The following is a 24,119-nucleotide window of genomic DNA, read 5'->3' as shown; positions in this document are numbered from 1 at the left end:
GGTGCCTTGCAGGTGTTTAGTGATGTGTTTCGGATCCAGGGTCTAAGAAAAAGGCTGAAACGCGGACGGCCGCGGAAACTCGCGCGACTGCGCCACACTACCGAAACCTGGGGAATCTTCAGCCTCAACTAGCAACTTCAACGCCGACGGTCAATGCTGGGAACTTAACGCCATCTTACCCACGACTGTGCAAGGAGCCCCCAAGGAAGCCCTCGATCCACGACAATTCCCCCATACGCCCACTCGGACTTGCTACAACCAAGACCGGCGCATGCCTCAGGCTGCCTTGAGCTACTCCCGGCTCCTACAACTGCCACGACGAGGCCCCACAAGCGAGACTCCAAGGGACTAGGAAGAGGCGATATAACTGTTACGAATGGTGAAGAGGCTGGAAGACCGGCTGCGGTGACGGCTGGCGAGGGAGCCGTAACGGTTGTGTGGTGCGGCAGTGGGGTGCTTTCGATATTTCCCTTCTCTCGCTGAGACAGCTCTACAAGCCATTACAATGGCTCCAGACCAAGAGCATAACATGGATGGGTCGTCTATAGTGAGTGGTACAAAGCAGTCCAAGAGAGTCGTACTCACAATATCTCAAAGCGGCCCGTCTCCTCCTTACGGAGCCATTTCGAGAACATGCTGAGCTCAAAGGAGTCCACACCTACACCATCACCGTACCCGACACGGCAGACATCGCCTAATAGACAACACGGATTCGCTACAGCAGTAGAAGCAGCACCCCGGCTTGGTGGGAGGATCTCTCTGGATATTCCACGTAACAACGGACGCCGCGACTCACCACCGCACGTCTCAGACTCTGATGTGGCTGGTCCACGGACACCTGGCTCAAAATTTCTTTATGGAACTCCCTCCCCAGCAATGAAGACACGACCGATATCTATGGGCCCACTTTCTCCGCCAAAATCTCCTCCTGTAGTGACTGTACAATCGCCGCGTTCCCCGCCGAAGCACTCAAATGCTCGCATTCCAGACCTAGGTCCACATATGGGGTCACCCATTACGCCCAATCATGCTGGCTCGCGATCCGGTTCACCTCCTCACAGTGCTCGTCATTTCAGAATACCCAGCAGAGCCACTACGCCTAGCATAGAAGCTAGGCAAGCTCCATTCTTCCAAGCAGCCACCACACCGAACACCTCCACCGATCCGAGAAAGTCTTTCACATCAGCGAGGGAAGCGCCTTTCCAAGAGACCGTACCTAGTCATAGTATGCCGCCACCGATTAACCGTGCAGTAAAACCGCGAATACCAAGTAAGGCTTCTTCGACCACTTCTGTGACAGACAGAGCCAATCTGGTGCCTGGCTCTGGAATTGAAGCCGCGGACGAGCGGAATTCTCCATTCAGCACGCCTCCGAGCAGTGATGAGAGCTCTCCAAAGGGAGAAGCGAGCCCTCCGCCTCTGTTTCATCACGTGAAACCTATCTCAAGTCGTCAGTCCGGCAATCGCGACGGCTATTTCAGCCGTTCGCAGGTCCGCAAATTTGAGGCAGAGCGCAAGATAGCAGCAGATTCGGGTAGTCCGGCCCGATCACATGAGTTCAAGACGCCGCCTTTGTCTGCCCACATCCAAGCTCAACAGCCCAATAGTGTGCCAGAGGATCGACCCGGACTGCCTCCGAGACGGGAGTCGCATTCAACAGCGGTATCCCGCAGTGAGTCTGCAAGGCGACCTCCAGAGCCTCCGCCTCCCCGAGCGTCCATGGATGGATCGCTACGGTCCGTCAGCTTGGCGTTAGATACAAGCTCAAGATTCATGCCACCGCCCAGACGGCAAACAGCTTCTATCCTGGCTTCCGCTGATGCAACAGTTGGCCGAGCAACACACGCTCCAGTCGTGTCATCTTCGTACCCCAGAGCATCTAGCGAACGTACCAGAGTGTCCGTGGAAGCTCACCGGGACGACACCTCGAGAAATGCATCTGTCGCGCGGTATGCCGATGACTCGGATGAATCTGAGCAACCAGTGGATAGAAGCGCACGCACCCTTACTGATTACCCAGACTCATCGCAAGCGAACCGTAGACCTCCCGTGTTCCGACAACGACCGCGAGAGATACCTACCAAGTACGAGACCAAGCTCTTCGCCGTATGCGGCGAGTACGTGTGCACAACGGGTTATGTCACTCGCGTGTGGAACCTTCTGAGCGGCGAGATGCTCCTGAGTCTCGTGCACGGTGACACAACCAAAGTGACAGCGATAGCTTTCAGACCGGCCAAAGAGGTGGATGATGAGGGCAAGCGTATATGGCTCGGCACTAATACAGGCGAGATTTACGAGGTGGACGTTGAGCGAAAGGGCATAGTTTACACGAAAGGTAACGCGCATTCACGACGAGAAATCATCAAGTTGTATCGGTATGCATCCGAGATGTGGTCTCTCGATGATGATGGCAAGCTCCATATCTGGCCGCCGGATGAGACTGGTTCGCCGAATCTCGCCTTGACTCCGGACAGCTTTCGTGTTCCGAAGGGTCACTCATGTTCTATACGTGCTGGTACGGATCTTTGGATTGCATGCGCAAAGGAAATTAGGGTCTTCCGGCGCACCTCCGGCACCGGTACCTTTTCGCAGCTCAGCCAACAGCCGCTGTCACAGCCTAGCACCGGAGACATAACTTCGTGTGCCATCATCAGCCATCAGCATGACCGTATCTATTTTGGGCATAACGACGGCAAGATCACGATCTATGATCGAAAAGACCTTACCTGCCTTAGCATCGTCAGCGTGAGTTTGTACAAGATTAGTTCTCTGGTGGGAGTCGGCGACTATCTCTGGGCTGGCTACAACACCGGAATGATCTATGTCTACGACACTAGCTGTCAGCCTTGGAAGGTGTTGAAGGACTGGCATGCACATGACAACCCCATAGCAAGCATTGTGGTGGACCGGACAAGCATCTGGAAACTTGACAGGTTGCAAGTGGCATCCCTCGGAACGGACAACATGATACGATTGTGGGATGGGATGCTAAGGGACGACTGGCTCGGTATGTACATAAAGCATGAACCAAGGCTTTTATCGCTGACTTGTACCAGAAAATGACATGCAAGAACACGATGAGGACTTCTGTGACTTCCGCGAAATCACTGCGTTAGTCATGACTTGGAATGCAGGTGCAGCGAAACCATCCAGCTTGAAACATGATGAGCATGGTGGTAGTTTCTTTCGGGATCTGTTACGGCCTGATGATCCTCCTGACATACTCGTGTTTGGGTTTCAAGAGCTTGTCGATCTAGAGAACAAAAAGGTCACCGCAAGTGCGTATTGCCCCCCTTGACTGCTAGGTTGATACTAACAGCGATGCAGAGAGCTTCTTTAAGAGCAACAAGAAGAAAGATGCTACGGTGCAGGAACACATGAGCCATCAATATCGAGATTGGCGAGACTTTCTGATGAGGAGCATTGACGATAATATGCCTGCGAATCAAACCTACGAGCTGCTACATGTCGCGAACCTCGTGGGTCTCTTTACCTGCGTGTTCGTTAAGTCCTCCGAACGGACAAAGATCCGAGACGTGAACGCCGCAGAGATCAAGCTTGGTATGGGAGGTCTGCACGGGAACAAGGCAAGTGAGGAATCTTAGCGTGCAATGAACAACTATGCTAACGGTGTAAAGGGAGCTTTGATCGTTCGAATACTCCTGGATGACAGCTCACTCTGTTTCGTAAACTGCCATCTTGCAGCCGGCCAAACCCAGACCGTTCACCGAAACAACGACATCGCAACAATCATGGAGACGATGGCGCTGCCACCCGAACACGACGTCGACAACTGCTCAGACCTATTCGTAAGCGGCGGAGACGGCTCCATGATTCTCGACCACGAGATCTGCATCCTGAACGGCGACCTCAACTACCGCATCGACACCGTGCCTCGCGACACCGTCATCCGTGAGGTCAAGGCCAACAACCTGGCAAAGCTCCTTGACAGAGACCAGCTGCTCCTGTCCCGAAAGAAGAACCCCGGGTTCAGGCTGCGTGCTTTCATCGAAGCACCGATTACCTTTGCGCCGACGTACAAGTACGATGTCGGCACCGACAACTACGATACGAGCGAAAAGAAGCGATCGCCTGCCTGGTGCGACCGGCTTCTGTACCGTGGACGCGGCCGCATACGGCAGCTGGACTACCGCCGCCATGAGATCCGTGTATCTGATCACCGGCCGGTGAGCGGCAGGTTCAGGTTACGGGTTAAGACCATTTCGCCGCATCGGCGGACGCAGGCTCGGGCGAGCTCCGAGATGAGATTCGAGGAGGTTAAACAGCGAATAACGGAGGATATAAAGTAAGCTTCCTGACGGCTGTCCAACGTCAACCTGAATCAGAGAAGCTAACAAGCTGCGTGCACTAGACTCGATTACTTGATTAATGTGTTTGGTGTTTCGGCGAAAGAAGCGCAGAGACTTCTGTCTGCATGAATTGGGGCTGCAACGAAGGCGTTTTTCTATTCATTTCGCGCGATCTGCATTGGTCTGGGACTTCAGCGAATGGTGCATTTACCGGGACGGCGATGTAGCTTTGTGATGTGGGATAGGCGATGTGGAATGCGCGGGTCATCGAACGCTCGGATGCGGTATGACGTATGTTGTTAGCCGAGAGCAGCTCCGCTACCTCCAGCGGAACAAATGAACTCTATATATGTCAAGCCCCACTGCGCCAATGACCCGTCCCTCAGATGGCACCTGTTGTAAGAGTCCTCACACCCCGTTCCATCACTGTTGCCTCCCGCTTCGCTGCACGCAATCCCTCCTTTCCATTGCTTACCCGCTACACCACTCCCAAACTCCGTCTCCCTGTAACCATGGATAAGGATCAATCCCGCGGCAAGTCGACGGAGGGCCTCAGCGAGTGGAAGAAGAGGGCGCCCTACCGGATCCACGAGTCGAATGAAGATTTCCCGGTCAGATACGAGGCCAATTGCCACTGCGGACGTGTCAAGTACCAGCTCAAGCGCGAGGAGCCGCTGGACTCGAAGCTGTGCCATTGCTCGACGTGCCAGACGCAGCATGGTGAGTACTCTTTGGGCCGACCTCTGCTTCTCATCCTGCACCTTGCTTCTGAGACTGAGCAGAGACTGACGGTGAGATTGCAGCGGCGCCGTTCCAATGGGCAGCCATCTTCCACAAGGAAGACATCAACTTCACCAACGGCCACCATGACCTAGAGTGGTACGACCCGACCTCCAAGTCGATCGAGCACAAACTTCCCTGCAAGGTTCGCTGTTCGTTCTGCCACTCGCCTATCATGGACGAGGGACGGAATATGATTCTGCTGTTCCCGAGCTTGATACACTTGAAGACGGATGAGGACAAGAAGTTCTTCAAGCCCAGGTTAGTCTCTCCTCTCCACACCCTAGTCTTGGTAAGCCGCTAAGCGTGAGGCAGATGCCACATGTTCTACGGCCAGCGCGTCATGGATATTCCTGATGGTCTGCCCAAGTGGGATGGGTTGAGCAACGAGAGCAACCTCATCGAGGATAGCCCGCCTGATCAGGTGAGGGAGCATGAGCGCAAGCAGGAGAAGGAGCGGGAGGAGAGGTTCAACAAGGGGGAGAACAAATAGAGGGCCTTGCCTTGACGTATGCGAGGGCTTCGGGTGGATGGCGAAAAGGCGGCTACGACATCGGATCATGACAAGATGAAGACAAGGTCTTTGCTGTATTACATAAACATGTCGCTTGCAGGTCATGCTCTGGCTTCTTCAGCAACGGAGACAGCAAATCGTTGAAAAGCTTCTTAGCACCTTGAGACCTCGTTGTTCACTCTTGACCTTGGAAGCTTCTGTGAATCCGACGACCTGTGGACAGCCTTCACCGTGTTCCACAGCTCCACGTTGCCGCTTCACAATACTAGTACCTAGCCTATCATATCCTAGCCATCGGACTCAGGCGTGAAGGGAGTTTTCTGTTGAACAGAACAAACGCAGTCACCAAACTAAGATCACTTCCCGAGCACCCGCTGGACTGACTTTTCCTTCATTCACAACCATCTGGACGCCTCTTATAAGATTCAGCTTCCGTCTTCATTCCTTAATCTTCTTTATCCACCGTCGGAACTGTCTATCAACCGCAACCGAAGGTGAAGATATTCTTACGGCCATTCATCTTTCAAGCAAGACTCCATGGGCGACATTAACTATTCTTCTTGATATCTTCACGACTATTCTAGCATCACTTGCCGAGTTCACCTTTTCTAGCTACAACCCATCTTGAGAACCGGGTAGCGGCCCCAATCTCGTCTAATCTTCGTCCGCGACGAATCGGCGAATATAAAAAATTTCACTCGGTGAGCTTCACTTCGTCAAACACCAAGCCGCGACGCAACGACGCTCGGCATTCCTCGGCACGCGATAAGATAGCTTGGCGCACGGGCCCGTTTCTGTGAACCTCGAAGTTGCACGCTTCAGTAAGTTCCATTGGCACGTCACATCACCTCCATTGAACCTTCCATTCCTAGATTGTGCTCGTCCGGAGGAGAGCATGCAACATACATCTTCTTGCTCTCCGGTTATCTAGTAACTGATCATGGACTTGACATTTAGCCCCAGGTTTGGTTCCTACGTTTCCGTTTTTGGCGGGACAACCGCATAATGGCGCCGGCTCGCGTGTCAGTTAAACGGAAACGTATATCAGAAAGGCCAGCGGCAAAGCGGAGAAAACCCTACAGAGAGCTTTCAAGTGAGCAGGAGTCGGTCGATCAGGAGACATTTTACGCGGCGAGGGCGATCATTGACGAGAACAAGACAAAGTACCGCATCGATTGGGAACCTAATTCACGCACCGGACAGGTCTATGAACCAACGTGGGAGCCAAAAGCCTATGTTACCAAGGACTTAGTCGAGGCCTGGAAAGAGCTGAAGAAGCAATCCCCAAAACCCGGGAAGCGGAGCCTGGGCGCGCGTGCGCGTACATCTTCACAGAGCAGTAGCGTCGCCCAGAGTGACACAAGCACACCGGCAGAGCCGCGTCAACCTCGTTCACGCGCACTAAGACGCGTTATAGACAGCTCTCCAGAGGTTCCAAGGACTCGCACCAAAGTAACTACAGAAAGTCCTCTCTTCGAGCCTCCCGGTACTGCAGAACCGTCGCCCGCGCCTCTCAACCAGGAGCACAAAGTTGAAATCTCGCAACCGACGGATTTCGATCCGGACGAGTACTCCAGGTACTCGTCTTCAGCCATCCGCCCTAACGCCTCTTCGCCCCATTCATCACAGTTCATCACGCCGAAGCCCACGCAGACTGTTTCTGGTAGCAACGCCACTAGCATCTTCACTCCAAACTCCCCAACTGATCTCTCCGCGCGTGTAATACCTGACACCCTAGAGGTCCCCGGATCGTCCAGCTTCGTCCTCTCCACCCAGCAAGACTCTGCGTCCAAGGCGAACGGTACCAGCCAAGTTCTTCCCATCAGCACTAACAGCACTGAGGAAAGCCCCCTCCGGTCGACTGCCGACGAAATCTCGGCCTTTGAGGCTTCCGCTAGGGCACCCGATAGCGATCCGGAGCCCTCAAGTCCGGCGCTGCCTAATAAAGCAGTGAACCGTATACCGGACTCTTCGTCACAGACGGCCAGCTCGGCTTCGTCGCCACCGCCGCCTGAGACGCCAGACAAATCGCAGTCGCAGTCGCAGTCGCAGTCGCAGTCGCAGTCGCGTTCGGAGCACGTGACTGGCCAGCAGTCGCAGCAATCGCATCAGGAAGCCAACGACGGAGAAGCCAACGGCGGAGCCGGCTCTGCCGAGATTGGGGAAACAGAGGCGCAGGTGCGACCAAAGCCTCCTTCGGCGTTTGAGCAGTCAGTGGAAGAAACGCAGACTGGAGCCGCAGGCCCCCCAGAACCCACAGAGTCGCATGCAACGACTACAAATAGTCCGACACAAGAAAGTCAACCTAATAGCGAGGAGCCAAGGGGATCAGTGGCCCCTACTGATACAGAACGGCTTGAAGCTGACGCTTTACACGTTGATCGTACTGATCCGTTCGCGGGGAATCCTGGTAAAGACTTCGGTCAGGGAAAGGAAACAAACTCCGGTTCTGTCCTCAGATATAGAGATCCCAACCAAGTGCGCGAGCCGTCCCTGAATTCAGTGGAGAAGCCGATCCAGGAGCAAATATTTTCTAGCTCACCGCTGCCGCCAGCTCCCCCGCAAGGGCTAGATACGTTTGCTAGTAACCCACCTCTAGTTATGGAAACGCCGTCTGAGATGGCGACACCTTCTAAGACGCGATCTAGCGGGACACCCACTGGCACTCCCTCCAGTTTAGGACACAGGCTGAAGGAGATGCGTACCCGCATAAGGTCACAGCACGCAGCTAAAATTCAGGCAGAGAAACACAGCAATCTACAAGTTGAGCCTGCGCCAGCGGCCATAATTGCGCGAGACCTTACCAGCTCGGGGTCTGCGACTAGGTCGCCTTCAATCGTGCCTTCTACGAACAACATCACACGGAATGAGATACCGGCGGCGGCAGAACATATAGAGCCAGATAGGCTGCACACGCTAGAAGATGCAGCGGCCGAGCCTATCTCTGTCCCTCTTGTGATTGTTGACCCGGAGGAATCCGGACAGCCGGAAGATTCGACAAATCGAGTGATACTACGTGACCCTCCCCTCGGTTCGATGGAGTATATCATCCCGCTACCTTTGGAAGGCCCACAAGGCGATCAGTACCGAAAAACGATCACCTACTACAAGGATCTTGTTGAGAGCTCGGCTCGTTTGGAGTGGACTGGAGAGGAGCCTCCCATCAAAGAAGTGAAACATTTTATCACAAGGATGCATAATGTCGCAACGCATGTTGATCTCGAGAACCATGACGCACTTACTCAACATGGCGTGCCGCCAGAGAACCAGGCTGAATGGGATCAGAGCTGCAGTGTCAAGTTCAGGTTCCTTGGTCGATTCCTGGATCTCATGTGCAAGCAAGATTTCCATATTGCCATTCTTGCGAGGCAGGGAAAGGTCCTCGATCTGATCGAGACGTTCTTGAAAGGCAAGCATATCACGTATTACCGGCCGGATAAGGCGAGAGAAATGGAGGTAGACAGCGCCGCTGCTTCACTTGCCGTCACGCTCCTCCCTACTAAGGGCGAAGGGTTAATGGTAACAGCACGCCCCGCAAGTCTCCTAATTGCATTAGACCACACCTTGGATTTAAGTAGCGCGCATGTTCAAGCCTTGCGGTCCACTAAGCCGGACGGTCGTCTTTCACCTGTGGTTTCACTCGTTGTCGTGAACACAGCGGAGCATATCAAGCGTTGCCTCTCTCCTAATATTAAGGGGCTCGATAGGCTCAGGATTGTTGTTGACTGCATCGCCCAGCTGAGGCTAGAAGCTGGGAAGCTGGCAGATGACTGCCCTAGGCCTACTGCCGCAGCAGAGGAACTTGCGCGTTACATCATAGACAAGGAGGCAAAATGGCCCATTTTCGCAATCGACAGCTTCAGACACATGGTTGAGATCGATGGACCGCCTTCGCAATTCTCGGTCCCGTCGTCAGTGCCGGCCGGCACTCAGGAGATTTCAGGGGCTCAGAAACGGTCTATAGTAAGTACATAGCGAGGGCACAGAAAGATTAGTTTACCATACTAATCAATAGCAGGTTTTCGAAGATTCTGAGCCCACCAAGAGGATGCGCATGACACCCCAGCCTCCAGACTTCATCAACGCTAACTATCTCACCCGGATTAGCGATTCCGTCGCCGCCGGGCCGTCTCCTTCACAGCCAAGTCAATCAGCGCAGAATTCTTCTGTCATTGCTCAGCCACCTTCATATCCCCGCCCCGAAGCAGCCACATCGACAGACATTTCCGATCCCGATATCGAAAGCGACGTCCCAACTCTCCGCGCTCTCGTCCTGTCCACCCGGCACCGGGCATCCGACCTTGAGACCGAGCTTGCGGCCCTGCAGTATCGATTTGAGACGCTTCGGACCGAGCATGGCTCGCTGAAACGCGGACGAGATGAAGCTGTCCTTGCCCTCGTTGCCGCGAACACTAAGAGTGAGACGCAGGCCGCGGCCATCGCGGCGCTAAAAGCCGAGCGCGCCGAACTAGTCCAAAAGCTCGAGGAAGCACGAAAGCTCCTCGAAGGCTCAAGCGTGCCAGAAATAGCACAGCTAGCCGCGCTAGAGAACTCAAAGCAAGCAGCCGAGGAGCGGGCCGCGAAATGGGAACGCAAGTTCCTCACCCTGGAGAAGGAGCGCGACTTCTTCAGCTCAACGTACCAGACGGCCTCCCAAGCGGTCTCGGAGCTGCGCTCACAAAACAACGACCTTGAGCGCAACGTAGCCGACCTAACCAAACAGGCCAGCGGCGAAGCGGCCCGCCTGAAGCAGCTAGGCGCGGACCAGCGCGCAAAGAAGTACGAAAAGGAGGTCGAGCGACTGAAAGTCATGGTGCGGAATCTGGAGGAGCTGGTTAGGAAAAAGGACGAGGATCTTAGGGCTATGAAGGGGAGGAGCGGGTACGGAACCCGCCAGAGCAGCGTCCCGAGGAGTCCGAGCGTGAGGCCTAGTCGGGGGAGCAGGGCGAATAGTCCGCTGGCAGGGGGTTTGGGAAGTAGGTTAGGGGCGTTGAGGGCGGATCGATAGCGGTGTTACAAGAGAGAGGGTGGGGCTGCGGAGCGGCATACAGGGAGCTTGAGCTCTGGGTTTTGGGTACTATGGGAGCATCAGGAGCGGTTTGAAATCATTGCGGGCTAGTCATTGCTATTCGGTTGATCACTAAGGGACTTGCCGGCTTTAAACCGCTCGGTGCATATAGGAGCTAGGGCTAGGGTAGCTTCTAGTAAGAAGCACCACCTGCCTCTATATGTTAGTGAATGGAAGTAATGCATATATCTAATGCTTACACTCAAAGCAGCGTAACCGACATGTTATAATGCCTATAGTACTCAGCTAAGGAAAAGTGAAACGAAACTCCAGGTCCTAACAACGATAAGTCACCCTAATACAAGGATGCTAAGCCTAATCACGCATTCTGAATACTATGAGACCTGAGGATGGCGGTTTGCCCACGCCCAAGGGCCATCCGAAAAGGCCGTTACTGCATCAAAGCCGCTTTAGTTCTCAAGACCAAGTCACGACTGAGCTGGAATTATGATTATTCCAAGGGTGAAAGAGCTAGACCGGTTCTACACAATAGAAACCGTGAGCTGCTCAGCAGTATAGTACTCTCGTGCGTTGACTAAGTACGTTGTGAGCTATGAACGGCGTTTAGTCCATCCACCGTCATGTGCCCGACAAGCTCTCTATCCTGCAACGGCTTTTTTGACTGACCCTTGGCCCGCCTTAGATCTGGATGCAGGAGGCTCCCTTCTAACTTGAATATATGTTTCACAACCACAGAATCAACGCTTCTAAGACCTTGAAAGGCTTGATGGTTAAGATCACCACCATAGCTGCTACATCTTCGCTCCTCGACCGAGCTAATCATGTGACACGGTTTACCCCTGTGTAGGTGCAGTGGCAAGCCATTCACCGCTGCTACAGCTCGGCGCCTCCAGGAAGTTTACTTGCCACACGAAGCCATGAGTGAGCCAAAAAAGTAGAGTTGGAACAAGTTTTTTTCATTGGCCTCTATATCTATAGGTAATACATCCAATTGGGACCGCAAATGGTTATCCAAGTCACTGCCGCCGAGGGCAATCATCAAACTCCAGTCCTACCTGACGCGCCTTAACTCCACCTCAGGCGCAGTCGCAAAGCCAGGGATCAGCGGCAGATATTCTCCACCGCATACGCACGATACCGATCCAGCACATCCGTGGCCGCAATGCCGTCCTTCTGCGGCTTAAAGCTATAGTGCGCAACGAGCGCTCTACCGTCCACGACCGCATCTATTCCTTTGTCAACTTCCTATTCTCCCCCCACATGTCAGAGAGCTAGCAGTACTCACGCCTCTTGAGCCTCTTCGTCACAGCCTCCGTAAGATAGTACTCATCATCGCGATCCATCGGCTTACTCCTGATGACATCATCCCCCCAGATGGCAAAAAACTGGATCCCCATGCGCATGTAGTTGTAGTCCCAGACGTGGAACTTGTACCGCCACAGCTCGTTCTTCTCGAGGTGCTCGAAGAAGCTGTAGTGCTCCTGCGCCGCGATGGTCCAGTGCCACAGGCCGGGCGAGAACGCGTCGTACGTCGTCGTGTAGATGGGCGTGTCGTCGATGGAGGAGTTGGCCGGCATGGGCAGCCATCTGTGGCCTCTGAAGGGGGCCATGTACTCTTTGCCGATCTTAAACTCCGAGGGCCCCGTCCAGGTGGGGAGGTGCGATGCGCGCCACCTGCTCACGTTTGCGCCGGACTCCAGCGGTGGCGGCTCCAGTTCGGGCATGTATGGCTTTACTACACCGAGGTGGTGGTGTATCCAGCTTAGGCTGGGCTGGTTCATGACGTTGGCGGAGACGACGAAGTATTCTGGGTGCAAGACTTTCGTTTGCACGATTGTGGGGATGGCGGTGTCTTCGAGGAAGACGATGTCGTCGTCGATCTTGATGTACATGGTCCCGTTTTCGCAAACATCGTAGGCGGACTGGTAGTCCCTTTCCGCGAAGCTGAGATTGTGCCGGCGGTAGGAGGGCGAGGTGTCGACGAGCTTGTCGAGCCAGAGGAGATGCTCCGTGTTGACTGTACGCGCGAGGAAGATGACTTCGTCGAGGAGGCCGCCGTTTGAGGCGAGGTTGCGCTGGGGGGGTGTTAGTTGCGGCTGTGGTAGCAGTAGTGTCGCGGGAGGGTAACCTTGAGGTAGCAGTCTAATATCGACACGCTTGCTGGCCGCCCGTAGAACACCAACGCGACTATCCGGAAGTGCAGGGGCTTCTCATAGTTCGTGACTCCATCAAGATCACCTCCACCAGTTGCAGACCAAAACCGCGGGAGCGCCTTTGATAGGGCTGGTGAAGGTAAGGAAACACTCGCTGCGGGCGCGAAGAGGTGCCATCCCAGTAGCGACAAGGCTACAAAAAGGCAGAGGGCGATAATTGCTGGCTTGTATAAAGAAACTCTTGCACTGTGTGTTGTAGAGAAGCGGCGCGGTGGGAGCAGCATCGTGGCGGGAAGCTGCAGGACATGCGGACCCCTGATCCCCACACGCAGAGAAAAGCGCAAGATGCCAGTCACCAAGTATCGCTGGATATGCTCAAGGTGAGCAACAACATATTGCTGGCCTGCCCTCCATAAAGGCACAACGCTCGCCGTTATGAAAGGGGCGCTAGAGTCTTGTGCGGTTGTAGCCGCCCTTACTTGAGACCGGTACTCGTACCTGGATCTACAGGAACCAGAGTGTGCAGAGGTACATACAATGGCCCAAAACGGCCTGAAAAGACTGCTTCCCGCTCCTGATTCAGCTCGGCCGCCTGCCGCTAGCAAGATCTACGGCGTCCCCGCAGTCGCTAGATGGATTGACATACTGCCCCTGACGCTACCTAGGGAGGCCACAATCTCCACACTGATCTTGATAGGTGCTATCAAGATGTCAAAACCTGGATGTCCGTCACGATACAAAATGTGTCCTGATTGCAAAGATGCTTTGAACACATGTTTCAGTTCCTCCAAGCCACACTAGCCGTCGTGGTGATGTTGTATTGTAAGCGTAAACGTATGAAGCTATTGATCCCAGTCGCCTGAGTGGCTAATTCTTCCACCGGCTACGGCCCGCTCCTTGACAAAATGCTTAAGAGGTGAGGCACAACTACCGTAGCGTGCTTGAGAGAGCTGTGTCCACGCTCCATTTCCGTCCGGTGCGTTTCATTTGCTTCACCTGTACCCGTAGAGACGCTATTTAGCGTGTCTCTGGAGTTCTCGGCCTTTCTGTCTTAAGATGTCTAAAGGAGCGAGTAATTGACATGCCCATCGCATCTAATCTCTGCTGTAGTCACCTCTCGATACCGGCTGCCTTTTTGTATTCTAGGCAAAGTTGCATTGACCCACCGCAAAATGATGGAACACCGATACCGTTTGAAGATTGTCCTTACTGGCTGGCTCAGCATCCTAACAAGTGATGTTTCAGCCGCTGGAAGCCGGTTTGCTCAGACAGGGGAGCTCTCGTTGTAGCAGCAGGAAGCTAGTCGATGCAGAAATCAACCTCACGTCAACGGAGGACTTTGACATGTCTCTGCGCCTCCATCGCCGTCAGCCTGCAAGGTGCTCCAAAACGCCCATTCACGCTTCACACGTGGACCAGGTCCCTACGCCGGCTTGCCTCTATTCCCCTCCCCGCCCTTCGCCGTTCCCAGATCCTCCTTCTGAACCTTGACCCTCTCCTTAACTCCCGGGAACCCAAACCTCTCCGTCCTGCCCCCCTTCAACCCCTTCCACACCCCCCAATCGCTCCACCCCCTCCACGTCAGCGCCCCAACCCACGGCTGCACATTCCAGCCCAGCTCAAGCACCACGTCGGACCTGTTCGCCACCTTGCCCGTGTAATCTGTGATCTGGTATTTCGGGCGCTGGTTCTGCAGGTGCAGGATGCCTGGCGCTGCAATGGCTTTCTGAGCTTCGGGATCGGACTTGCGGGTGTCGGGGGTGCCGGGGGCCTCGTACTGGTTTTGGTGCCAGGGCGCGGAAGGGGAGGCGAGGATCGCGTCCCAGATTATGGCGGAGGAGGGGGGCTCGCTGGGTTTGAGGGAGGGGTAGGTTGCGGTTATGTAGAGGAAAACTTGTTTTGTGTTCCAAGTGAAGAGGGTGGAGAGGTCTGAGACGAGTGTCAGTCTGAGGATGTGAGGTTTGGCAGGGCTTCTTGAGTTGCTGGAGGTGGTAATGAAGGATTGGATAGCGAGCATACCGGTGTCAAGGTCGAACTTGATGTGCGCATATTCCTCCTTCTTTGTGCTGTAGTAGTTCGGTCGGCCTCGTACCCTAGCGAGCGACATGTCAGTGTATGCTCCTTCTCTCGTACCTGCATTGGTCACATACACTTGCACATTCCGGAGCTTGATATCCGCAGACGGCGTCTGCGGCGAGACGAAGCCAGAGAGGGCAATGAGGGCGGCGACGCAGAAGGCTACGGTGGTGAAGAAGCCGAAGGCCGTCTGGGCACGCACGAGTGTCGAGTGCATGCTGGCGGGCAGGCAAAAGCGCGCTGGTTGTTTTGTGTGAGCACCTCCACCATGGGGTGGGTGGATTGGAGATGTGGCCCTTCCAGGAAACGAGCTTCAGGCGCGCAGACACGTGAGAACGCTCACCACGCGGATTTTGACGACTCGAAATGTGGCTCGCAACTGTAGGAATGGTCACACGAATTGCTTTACAACATGGTCTTGCATCTTGCAAGCAGCTCTCACCGAGATATTCAAGCATCTAAACCTCGCCATGATTGATAATTATCACCTGCATCAGTCTGCTGAGGGCTTCAGGCAGATGGCGAGATATATCTTACGAGCCCAAAGAGCCGCAAAATATCGCTGTGGGATGTTCGTGGTGATTGTGTGCAATTGAGTTTGGCCGTACCGTGGACATTCAGTCACCTACCAAAGTACATCTCCAAACTCTAGATTCGTACCACGGATTAGTAGAAGGCACCACGCACGGTATGGCTAACATGCTCGAATGTCAGAGCGGAAGACCTGCTCCCCAAGTATATAACTCTTCCATCTCTCGCCAGTATCCCACAGTACTTTCCCCTCCAAAATCATCAACAAAGCCAATCTTCATCAATACCACAAGAGCTCCCACCGCCAGAACCATGAAATTCTCAACCACCGCCACCCTTCTGGCGGCCATTACGGCCGTTCTTGCCCTCCCCACAAGCCTGCCGCTACACAAGGAAGGCCACGTTGCGCCGGGATCCGGCAACGAACTCTCGCTCCGGAACTGGACTGTGCCGTCCGACGTCGCGACGGCGCATGCCAACGATCCGCACCGTCGCGTGCAGCGCGGCCTTGCTGCCGCATCCCCACGGACGCCGGGGGTGGAGATCAGGGGTACGGGTACGGAGCTGAAGGGCGTGCGCTTCGATCCCGCGACAAGAACGATGGTCGCCGTCGAGGTGCTTGTGGAGGAGTCCCGCGCCGAGAAGCGCAACGTCGACGAACAGGAGCAGGTCCAGCAGGAGGCGACCAAAGAAGGGGGAATTGAGCAGGACCGACTCGAACAGCACGATGCCGAGCAAGACCACGATGGAAACTACGAGTGCGACCGAGAGGATATCGACCGGGACCCGGTATGTCGTGAGCGCCTCAGAAAGTTTTATCTTCGATATCTGGTCTGGCTCTGGTTCATCCCCGCGGGCGTTTTTGTCATGATAATCGCTATCGGCCCCATTCTTGAATGGAGGGACAAGCGAAAGGCTCGAATGGAGAAAGGAGATCATCCTGAGTGGTATGGTAGCAAGGGCTCCCACAAGCAGGGCAAGCAAAGCAAGCAGGAGGTTCCGATGGCACCTTTCCTGGTACACACTTAACCTTCTCGTGTACAAGACGGTCGAGCGGAGTGTGTCTCAGGATGTGGTCTTTCATTTTTCGGCGTCAAAAGCTTGTGATGTACATAGTTAAACGTTAGTATGCGATCAAGCTGTTCAACGCACCTTGGCATTACGTTGGATTCTGGGTACGGGTACAGCGGCATCTCCGCGCCCGCAGAAGCGACTCTAGGCCGAAAGCTGAATACCTGCGCCATATATTTGCGTCCAGATCATGTCCCCTCTTCGTCAATGCGCGCTTCATCCACCCTTACGCACCTCAGCGACCTACTCTTCAAGCAAAAGCCGCCACAGCGCATCCTTCTCCGGATATCCGTGGTGAATCACATTGACCAGCCAATAGTCATCCCTAACACTTCCAAGCAGCTTCGCTGTCGGCGATTGCGGAGGGTAGATCCGCTGCCACTCGCTCCAGATACTGAAGGCTTCTTCAAGCCAAGCGCGGAACGAGACCGCCTCGATGATAGTCGGTGAGATGATTTCTTTACCCGCAAACGCACCCCATGTCACTGCATGTACAGAGTCCTCTTTCGTCGCGGCGATGTCGCCCGCTTTGTTGCCTGCAAAGTAGGTCACCTCTTCATGTTCGGAGAGCTTGCGCTGGAGCTTCTGCCAGTCGGCGGAGGGGAGGAAGAACTCTACGAAGGGCTGTGTCTAGTTAGCGAACGTTTCACCATCATTGCGAGCATGGGAAACGAGACCTTCTGGAATACGAAGCCGTTCTTCGGACCCCAGCCGAAGATCGGATCGGTGCTCTTGACTCCGTTCACGGCTGGCTGACTCGCGACAGTCCACCAGCCTTTGCTGTTGAGCTTGAGGAGCTCTTCTTGAATTGTCTTCGTCTCTGGGTTGAGACCTTCCTCGCTCCACGGGACCGCTTCGAGCTCACCGGAGATGTGTCTTCGGAAGATGGTGGTGAGGTCGGATATCTCTGTTGGATATCCCCAGAGCTTGACGGCTTGCGGTATTGAAACGTGTAATGAGACGCCATAGCCGTCGATCTCGCCAAAGGCTATTAACGGTCAGCGTACCAGTCACACGACATTGATAGGACAGAGTAATGTTTCTGAAGATAGTGAGAGGGGGGCATGACTACCTGGTGATCTTGCATCTCCCCACCTCCCATTGGGGAAGTCGTCCCATGTGGCCTCCCGTCCTAGTGCACCTTCTCCTTCGGAGATAGCAAGCGTGTTCGCCCTTGTATTGATCTTGTCCCTTGGCACACCCACTTCGTCATCAGGCGCTTCGTAGCTCGCGTTACTCGATGTCGAAGGCCGCTCTACTATCACACGGTTGTGAGGAGCCGAGTTGACCGAAGACAGCCTCCGCCGAGCTGCCTTGTTGATTGCTCCAAGCGGCGGTAAAATATCGTCGTCCCCATCAATTGCCACTGCATCGTCACCATCGTCGCCATCGTCTTCATCTTGCGATATGGGTGGGATGAGTTGTGTCCTCTCTACTATGTGCGCAACGGCCTTCTCTAAATTAAGGGTGTAGAAGTGGAAGCCTCGAGGACCTTGCGGCGTCGTCCGCTTGATCTCCTGCACGATCTCGCCCAGAATATCTACACCCACTCTCTTGACTGCTTCATCATCACCCTTCACAGCATCCAGTCTTGAGAGGATCTCCGGTGGTAGCCTTGCGTGGCTAAGCTTTGTTATCCTTCGCAGAATCTGGTAGCTCTGGATCGGCATCAAGCCTGGTATTACTGGGATGCTTTTGAATGCGCCTGACGGATGACTGCGCAGCATGGCCTCAAAATCCGAGTAAGCCTTGACGTCGAAGAAAAGTTGGGTCATGATGAAGTCCGTGCCGGCCTGCACCTTCTCCACAAGATACGGTATGTCGAACTTGGGATCCTGGTGCTCCGGATGCGACTGATCGGAGTGACCCTCCGGGTATGCCGCCACGCCAACGCAGAAATAATCGCCGTACTGCTTCCGTATGTACCGCACAAGGTCGATTGCCCATTCAAAGTCGTCATTCGAGTCTCCGCTGACCGGTGCGCCCTCGTCCCTATATTCGTCACTTCGAGGTGGGTCGCCACGCAGGGCGAGGATGTTCCGGACGCCCAGTGCTTTTGCTTGTTCCAGGGCTTCGTCTACTAGTGACCGGCTCATGTTTGTACATGTAAGGTGGAGACATGTCGTGAGGCCCAATTGACGCTGGCATATTTCGGCCAGCTCGAGTGATTTAGTCGCTGTGCTGCCGCCGGCTCCCCAGGTTACAGTAACGAAAAGCGGTCGCAGAGCCCGGGACATGCGTTCTAGCCGGGCTTGTAGGTTCGAAGAGCCCTGGTTTCGGGATCAGCAAGTCATATTTCTGTGCGCGTGGACGCTTCGAGGCTCGGATACCATTTGAGTCTTCGGCGGGAAGAACTCGAGGGAGAAGTAGTTTGCATCTTGAGGCAGCGCTGCGATTTTATCCGTGATCTTCTCCATCATTAAAGCTTATGAGTGGCGGCAGATAGGGTGGTGGTGCTTCTGTCAAAGATTCCCCCATGGCTTTGGTGGTGGACGAAGGCAATGAATGTGGGGCAGCTCATGGCGCCGACGGTTTGAGGGCCGTGACATGGATGACATGGCAAGAATCTGCAAAGACGCCTGATGAACACTCAGCGTAGAGACAACATAATCACCTATCGGTTCAATGGCTTCGGTTTTCCTGTCTGTCACTGGTTTTCTTTAAGTTCGTTCTAGGAATCCATGCTTTGCTCCCAGTGCCCGGAACACTCCCATGCACTCGTAAACCACTTTTTGATCTGTCGTTAAATTACTGCCGAGCCCCTAATTAACACACCTAATCTCTCTCTAGCCGTCCGCGTTGATCCCTGGGTATATAAAGCTCAAACCCCCTTCGATACATGCGCCTCTGATGCGCCGACTCGCCTGTACTCCACATATGCTAAAGCCTTCGCTGACCCCGTGATCCTCATGCTTGATTTATGACCTCTACCATCCACGCCTAGCGCGATACTCCCCTACAGTGCCGTGATATTCAAGGATTCTGGTGTGATACTCCTGCGCAGGGGCCAGTTGTAATGGCATCAACTCGATGAAACGTTGGAGCTGCTCCTCGCCCTGGCAGGCTACCGCATTGTGGAGCCCCGTGAAACGTCCATAGTAATCTACAACCGGGATTGCCACATGGTATACAGGACCATCCCAGTACTGGGGTGTTGTGGGTAAGCCGGCCACTGCGATGCTGTTTGAAGGACCGTAGGGAGGGGCGGGGATGGTCTGTACCGGTGCGTACATGACTCGATGCTGGGCAGGCAAATGCGCTGGGTTTGGAGCGTATGGAGAAGATCGGCTGGCCGGTGTCGCTTGAGGAGTATCCGTCGTCACGCTCAGCGCCAGACCAGGAGGCCGAGACATTACGGATACCAGATCGTGACCAGTCCTCGAACCATCACGAGTCACCCGAGAAGTGGTTGATGCTGCGGGTGTAGCAGGCGCAGGCGCTGCATTACTGAACAGAGAATCGTGCAACGCTGACATTGACACCGTTCTAGCCCTCTCGTGAGCTGACCTGCGATACATGAACTCGAAATTCGTCTGCCTAGGCAGCTCTGCGCCAGAGGCCTCCTGCTTGCTTGTCTCCTGCAACGGCTGGGCGACTGAAGCTTCGAGAAGCGGCAAAGTCCTTATAGAAGCTGGAAACGGCCGCGGCGGTAGGTCTCCAACAGAGAAGAGAGGCTTGCCAGAGGCTGACGCGAGCTTTGATTGACGCCTTGCACAAGGGAACTCCAGGCTACCAAACCACAAGCGCAGCATTCCGGCGGAGTCTTCAGGAGGCGGAGAGGGGCTGGTTAGTACTGGCGGCGATTTCGAGACGGCGGCTTCGACAAGTATATGATCCTCTTTAGACGCGACATCTTTGGCAGGGGAAGGAACTTCGGTAGGTGAAGGATTTGCCACGAGTGCTACCGGCGAGCGCTGCTTAGATGCTTCGACAGGTGAGGATAGTCCAGGAGGCGCTGGCAGCGGCATAGTCAAAGACAGGCCGTCAAACAGCGGCGGCAGGCTAGTGGCCAGTTGCGGCCGCCTCCTGAACTTCTCAACAAGTGTCCAAGATTCGCCATGAGGTGACGGCAAGCGTATAGGAGGAGCTTCTTCAGCCTCCTGAATAGCGCTGAGTGCTGGTGGCGTGGCTGTACCAGTGCTCTCATCTGCCTTCTTCTTCTTGCCAGCCGCCCTCTTTCCCTTTTTGCCCTTCTTCTTCCGGCTCTTCGGGCCCTCCTTGGCTGGTAGGTCCGTATCTTCTTCCGCCGCCATCAGAGTCGCAGCGGCCTGCTCAGCCTCCTTTCCCTTCCGTTCAAGCTCCTTCTTGCGGTCTTGTTCCCGCCTTTCTTCTTCTTGCCTACTCCTTTCCTGCTCCAACGTCCTCTTCTCCTGAGCCTCCCTCCGTTCCCTCCGCACTTGTTCATGCTTCTCCATAGGCGTACGCCAGTCCAGCGCATGGATCCTCTGTTCCCAGGTGTCAAGTAGCTGCAAGACTTCGGGTTCCATAGTATCAGACACTTCCATCCAGAAATGACGCGTTGGACCAGATGTCGATGAGTCCTGGTGCTGATTGGCGTTATTTCCGCCGCGTCCTTGACCGTCCACTACAAGGTTCTGGATTACTTGAACCACCTTTCGTGCCACAACAAGAACTCGGTCAATCTGGCCGTATCTGAGCAAGTAGACAAGCAGCCACTTGATGCGCGATAGACACTCGTGTTCTGCTCTAGTCCGTGCAGCCAACATCCACTGCGTGAGTGGACCACTGTCTGAGGTCCAAGTGTCTTCGTCGAGTGCGGTTTCAAGGGCTTCCGCATCGCTCCGCGACAGGACTACCTCATGGAAAGTTGATGTCACGGCTAAAACTGGGTCGTCTGGAGAGTTGAGTACAGCTGGGAAGGGCAGTATCCTCCATCCTAGCGATTCATCAGGACGGGTGAAAACGGTTGCCGATTGCTCAGATCCGAGTGGAACATTGACTTCAATTGTTAGGAAAGAAAGTTCTTTGGGGAACTTCATCTCCTCCGTGCAAGAGCTTAACAATGGAAGACAAGCAAAAGGCCGATGCGCACTGCCCAGCGGGGTGTGGTATTGGAGTTCATCTATAGCGGCGCGAGTAGCCCTCTTCAAGATGTTAGCAACAACGGACCATCTCAGCTGAGCAAGACATTTGCAGAATGGCAAAATTCTACGACGATAGTGAATGGATAGGGCAGAGAGGATATAGCTAGAGATAGGTGTCTGAACGCTCAAACTAGGACTCACCCGTATCTTTATCATCTCACGGCTCCTCCTTAACTTCTGCATCGCACGAACTGCCTCTTCCATCGTGTGCTCGGGAGTGTGTTCCATCTTCTCTGTGCCACAAATCTGCAGCGGATGGATGTAGCCGGCTCTGTTTTGCAGGTCGAACACGATTGGCTTGGGCTGGACTTGAAATAACAAAATCCTTTCTGTGGGCTCCGGAAGTTGCGCTTGGCGAGTACAGAACGTGAGAAGCGCTCCTGTGGGGCTTACTAAGCGATGTCGAGCTGGTGCACAGCAGCCTCCAATGCAAGGACCTTCATGACAAGGAATACTCAGATCAACCTGCTCGGGTATGGTCTACAGCATGTGAGAGCCTATCTTAAAAAGAACTAAAGCAGAGCATTGACTACAGATCAAAAGGAAGTTGCTCTAGGATATCTCCAGTACACACGACTCCATTGGACAATATAGCAGTCGGAAAGGCACTGCTTCGCAACTCATCCTGGCCGACGCTGTCCACAACGTCTACCAGCTGAAGAAGCCTTTCGCAACCAGAACCTACTAGTTTGTTTCCTGCGGCGGGGCCTCCCTATGTCTGCCCAACAGCGTCGGAGTACTGACCTGTCAGACAAAGCTGGAGGCTGACAACGGGCAAACATTGCATGGAGCGGCTGGATATACTGTCTTATAACTTCGACACCAAATGAAAAGCAAGAGAAGTAACAAAGAAGAAAAGCTGCAGGAAAAGAGAAGAGCCAGGAAGCCTGGAGAGCGTGTGAGCCTGTATGGAGCCTCCCGGCACTTCGTCGACCTACTGGAGAGCAACAAAAGAACAGCAACAGCCAGGAGAGTGTTGACGTGGTATGAAAAGGCACGATCGAAGCCATCGTTTGGTCAACTGCCACGCCCGGAACCAACATTTACGGCTGCTGGCATCTCTACCAGTGGCCATATTGACAGATGTGCCTCAACAGATTACGGAACATCCTTTGAAGAACCGGATCAAGGTAGCCGATATGCCCATACGAGAGGTCTTCCGTCCCAGTATTGCTACAAAGGGATTGTTCCTCGGTCTGCTGCCTTCCGGTCTCGGAAGCATACGATGGGAAGACGGTTGGAGACCAGAGGAACAAGAGCCTCGCGCTACTCTCAAGCTTGTATACGAGCCGGAAAGGACTGTGATATAAAGCCTAATGCCACTCCTCGGGATTCAAGGTTTTACGAAACTAGTACAGTACTCAACCTTGTTTAAGGAAGAGGGTTCTTCATCCTCACCTGCTCTGAGCCAGAGAAACATCCCAAACGAAACAAAGGCGTTCGCGGAAACAGCTTCGGGAACACTTTCCACAGTATCTTGGGCATGAGTGCTTGGACGTGCTGCCGCAACGACTCACAAACGTCTGGGCCACTCAATGTAAGACGCCACTCATTGTGATCGGTCGTGTTCAAGGCCGAGGCGGGGGAGAGCAATGGCTCCGAGCCACGCCGCTCAACTGATGGTGCAATATCTCTTAAGATTACTGCAAGAGCGATACAGGTGCTCGTTCTTGTAAGGCCGCGGGTCCCATCGTTCGAATAAAATGTCAATGGGGCCTGTTCGATACTCGAGTGACCTGGAGAAACATCGACTATGCAGTTTTGGGAGGGTGTTGCCGCATTTAGCTGATCATACGCAATACAACTACATATACGAGATGATCCATGGGCAAACTCAAAACTGGCCAGTACGGCTTCCCGAGGTTATGTTCGTACTAAGCCTACACACACCATAGCACTGCTGGCTGGTATCGGATCAGCCGATGGTGTTCTTGCGTATATATATCCGGTCTGTTATGTAATTGAGTTTCGAGTCTCTGTTTCTTTCCCGTTGCGGCTGAGAATCCAGCGAATTTGTAGCAGTCAGGGCCAGCCTATATCATACGACAGCCCCATGTTCCGCGGTTCTAGAGCGTGGAATGGTCTGTTCAGGTCTCTTGACTTGTACTGATGGCGCAAGGTTTGGTCTTTAGCGGCCAGGCTGCCAACACGCGTCTGTTCATTGCATAGATTGAGTTGGTCCATCATCCGTTCCAGAAGCGTATATCCACCCTTTCGCCCTACTGCGGTGGATAAAGTAAGCTGCTAGCAACAGTCGATACGTGTTGTACAGCTCGGGAGGCTGGTGATCGACTACATGAGGACTCCGCTGGTGTGGTCCTTCAACTGGCTTTCGCGTCGCGAGGTGAGTCTCGTAGTCCAAAGTGACGCTGTTGCGTTGGTCCAGGTGAATTCAGTTCCTTCTCGGACTAGGACTGGCTGGTCGACACTGACTGTACTGGAAAGATCTGTACTGTGCGTTGGATGAGGTTGAGCACAAGAAGTCCCAGAACTCAGCAAGGGTGTGGGTTATGTAAGCCGACCAACCTCACCTCCTTCGATTCTCATGCA

The 24,119-nt window shown here is 54.2% G+C and overlaps 8 protein-coding genes across 8 annotated transcripts; 4 read left to right on the top strand and 4 right to left on the bottom strand.

The window, feature by feature from the left end:
* Positions 1–505: 505 nt before the first annotated feature.
* On the top strand, positions 506–4,439 carry W97_02333 (uncharacterized protein; the record flags this gene model as incomplete). The annotated part of the gene is made up of 6 exons (XM_007780233.1): positions 506–547; positions 598–3,007; positions 3,057–3,278; positions 3,328–3,591; positions 3,643–4,306; positions 4,373–4,439. The coding sequence occupies 6 exons, from the start codon at positions 506–508 to the stop codon at positions 4,437–4,439; spliced, it is 3,669 nt and encodes a 1,222-aa protein (XP_007778423.1).
* A 257-nt stretch (positions 4,440–4,696) lies between these two features.
* W97_02332 (uncharacterized protein) lies at positions 4,697–5,583 on the top strand (the record flags this gene model as incomplete). The annotated part of the gene is made up of 3 exons (XM_007780232.1): positions 4,697–5,030; positions 5,114–5,351; positions 5,406–5,583. The coding sequence occupies 3 exons, from the start codon at positions 4,697–4,699 to the stop codon at positions 5,581–5,583; spliced, it is 750 nt and encodes a 249-aa protein (XP_007778422.1).
* A 1,026-nt stretch (positions 5,584–6,609) lies between these two features.
* W97_02331 (uncharacterized protein) lies at positions 6,610–10,612 on the top strand (the record flags this gene model as incomplete). Its single annotated transcript, XM_007780231.1, has 2 exons — positions 6,610–9,567; positions 9,623–10,612. The coding sequence occupies 2 exons, from the start codon at positions 6,610–6,612 to the stop codon at positions 10,610–10,612; spliced, it is 3,948 nt and encodes a 1,315-aa protein (XP_007778421.1).
* A 1,122-nt stretch (positions 10,613–11,734) lies between these two features.
* W97_02330 (uncharacterized protein) lies at positions 11,735–13,070 on the bottom strand (the record flags this gene model as incomplete). Its single annotated transcript, XM_007780230.1, has 3 exons — positions 11,735–11,859; positions 11,919–12,708; positions 12,762–13,070. 3 exons carry the CDS (start codon positions 13,068–13,070, stop codon positions 11,735–11,737), a joined length of 1,224 nt encoding a protein of 407 aa, XP_007778420.1.
* Positions 13,071–14,209: 1,139 nt separating this feature from the next.
* W97_02329 (uncharacterized protein) lies at positions 14,210–15,079 on the bottom strand (the record flags this gene model as incomplete). Its single annotated transcript, XM_007780229.1, has 3 exons — positions 14,210–14,715; positions 14,806–14,879; positions 14,937–15,079. The coding sequence occupies 3 exons, from the start codon at positions 15,077–15,079 to the stop codon at positions 14,210–14,212; spliced, it is 723 nt and encodes a 240-aa protein (XP_007778419.1).
* A 626-nt stretch (positions 15,080–15,705) lies between these two features.
* Positions 15,706–16,422, top strand: W97_02328 (uncharacterized protein; the record flags this gene model as incomplete). The annotated part of the gene is made up of 1 exon (XM_007780228.1): positions 15,706–16,422. The coding sequence occupies one exon, from the start codon at positions 15,706–15,708 to the stop codon at positions 16,420–16,422; it is 717 nt and encodes a 238-aa protein (XP_007778418.1).
* A 285-nt stretch (positions 16,423–16,707) lies between these two features.
* Positions 16,708–18,881, bottom strand: W97_02327 (methylenetetrahydrofolate reductase (NADPH); the record flags this gene model as incomplete). Its single annotated transcript, XM_007780227.1, has 4 exons — positions 16,708–17,088; positions 17,142–17,452; positions 17,537–18,734; positions 18,795–18,881. The coding sequence occupies 4 exons, from the start codon at positions 18,879–18,881 to the stop codon at positions 16,708–16,710; spliced, it is 1,977 nt and encodes a 658-aa protein (XP_007778417.1).
* A 510-nt stretch (positions 18,882–19,391) lies between these two features.
* W97_02326 (uncharacterized protein) lies at positions 19,392–20,951 on the bottom strand (the record flags this gene model as incomplete). The annotated part of the gene is made up of 1 exon (XM_007780226.1): positions 19,392–20,951. The coding sequence occupies one exon, from the start codon at positions 20,949–20,951 to the stop codon at positions 19,392–19,394; it is 1,560 nt and encodes a 519-aa protein (XP_007778416.1).
* Between the last annotated feature and the right edge of the window lie 3,168 nt (positions 20,952–24,119).

This window comes from Coniosporium apollinis (genome assembly GCF_000281105.1).
Source record: "Coniosporium apollinis CBS 100218 chromosome Unknown supercont1.8, whole genome shotgun sequence".
NCBI lineage: Eukaryota > Fungi > Ascomycota > Dothideomycetes > Coniosporium > Coniosporium apollinis.
This window is presented reverse-complemented; position numbering and strand designations above follow the sequence as displayed.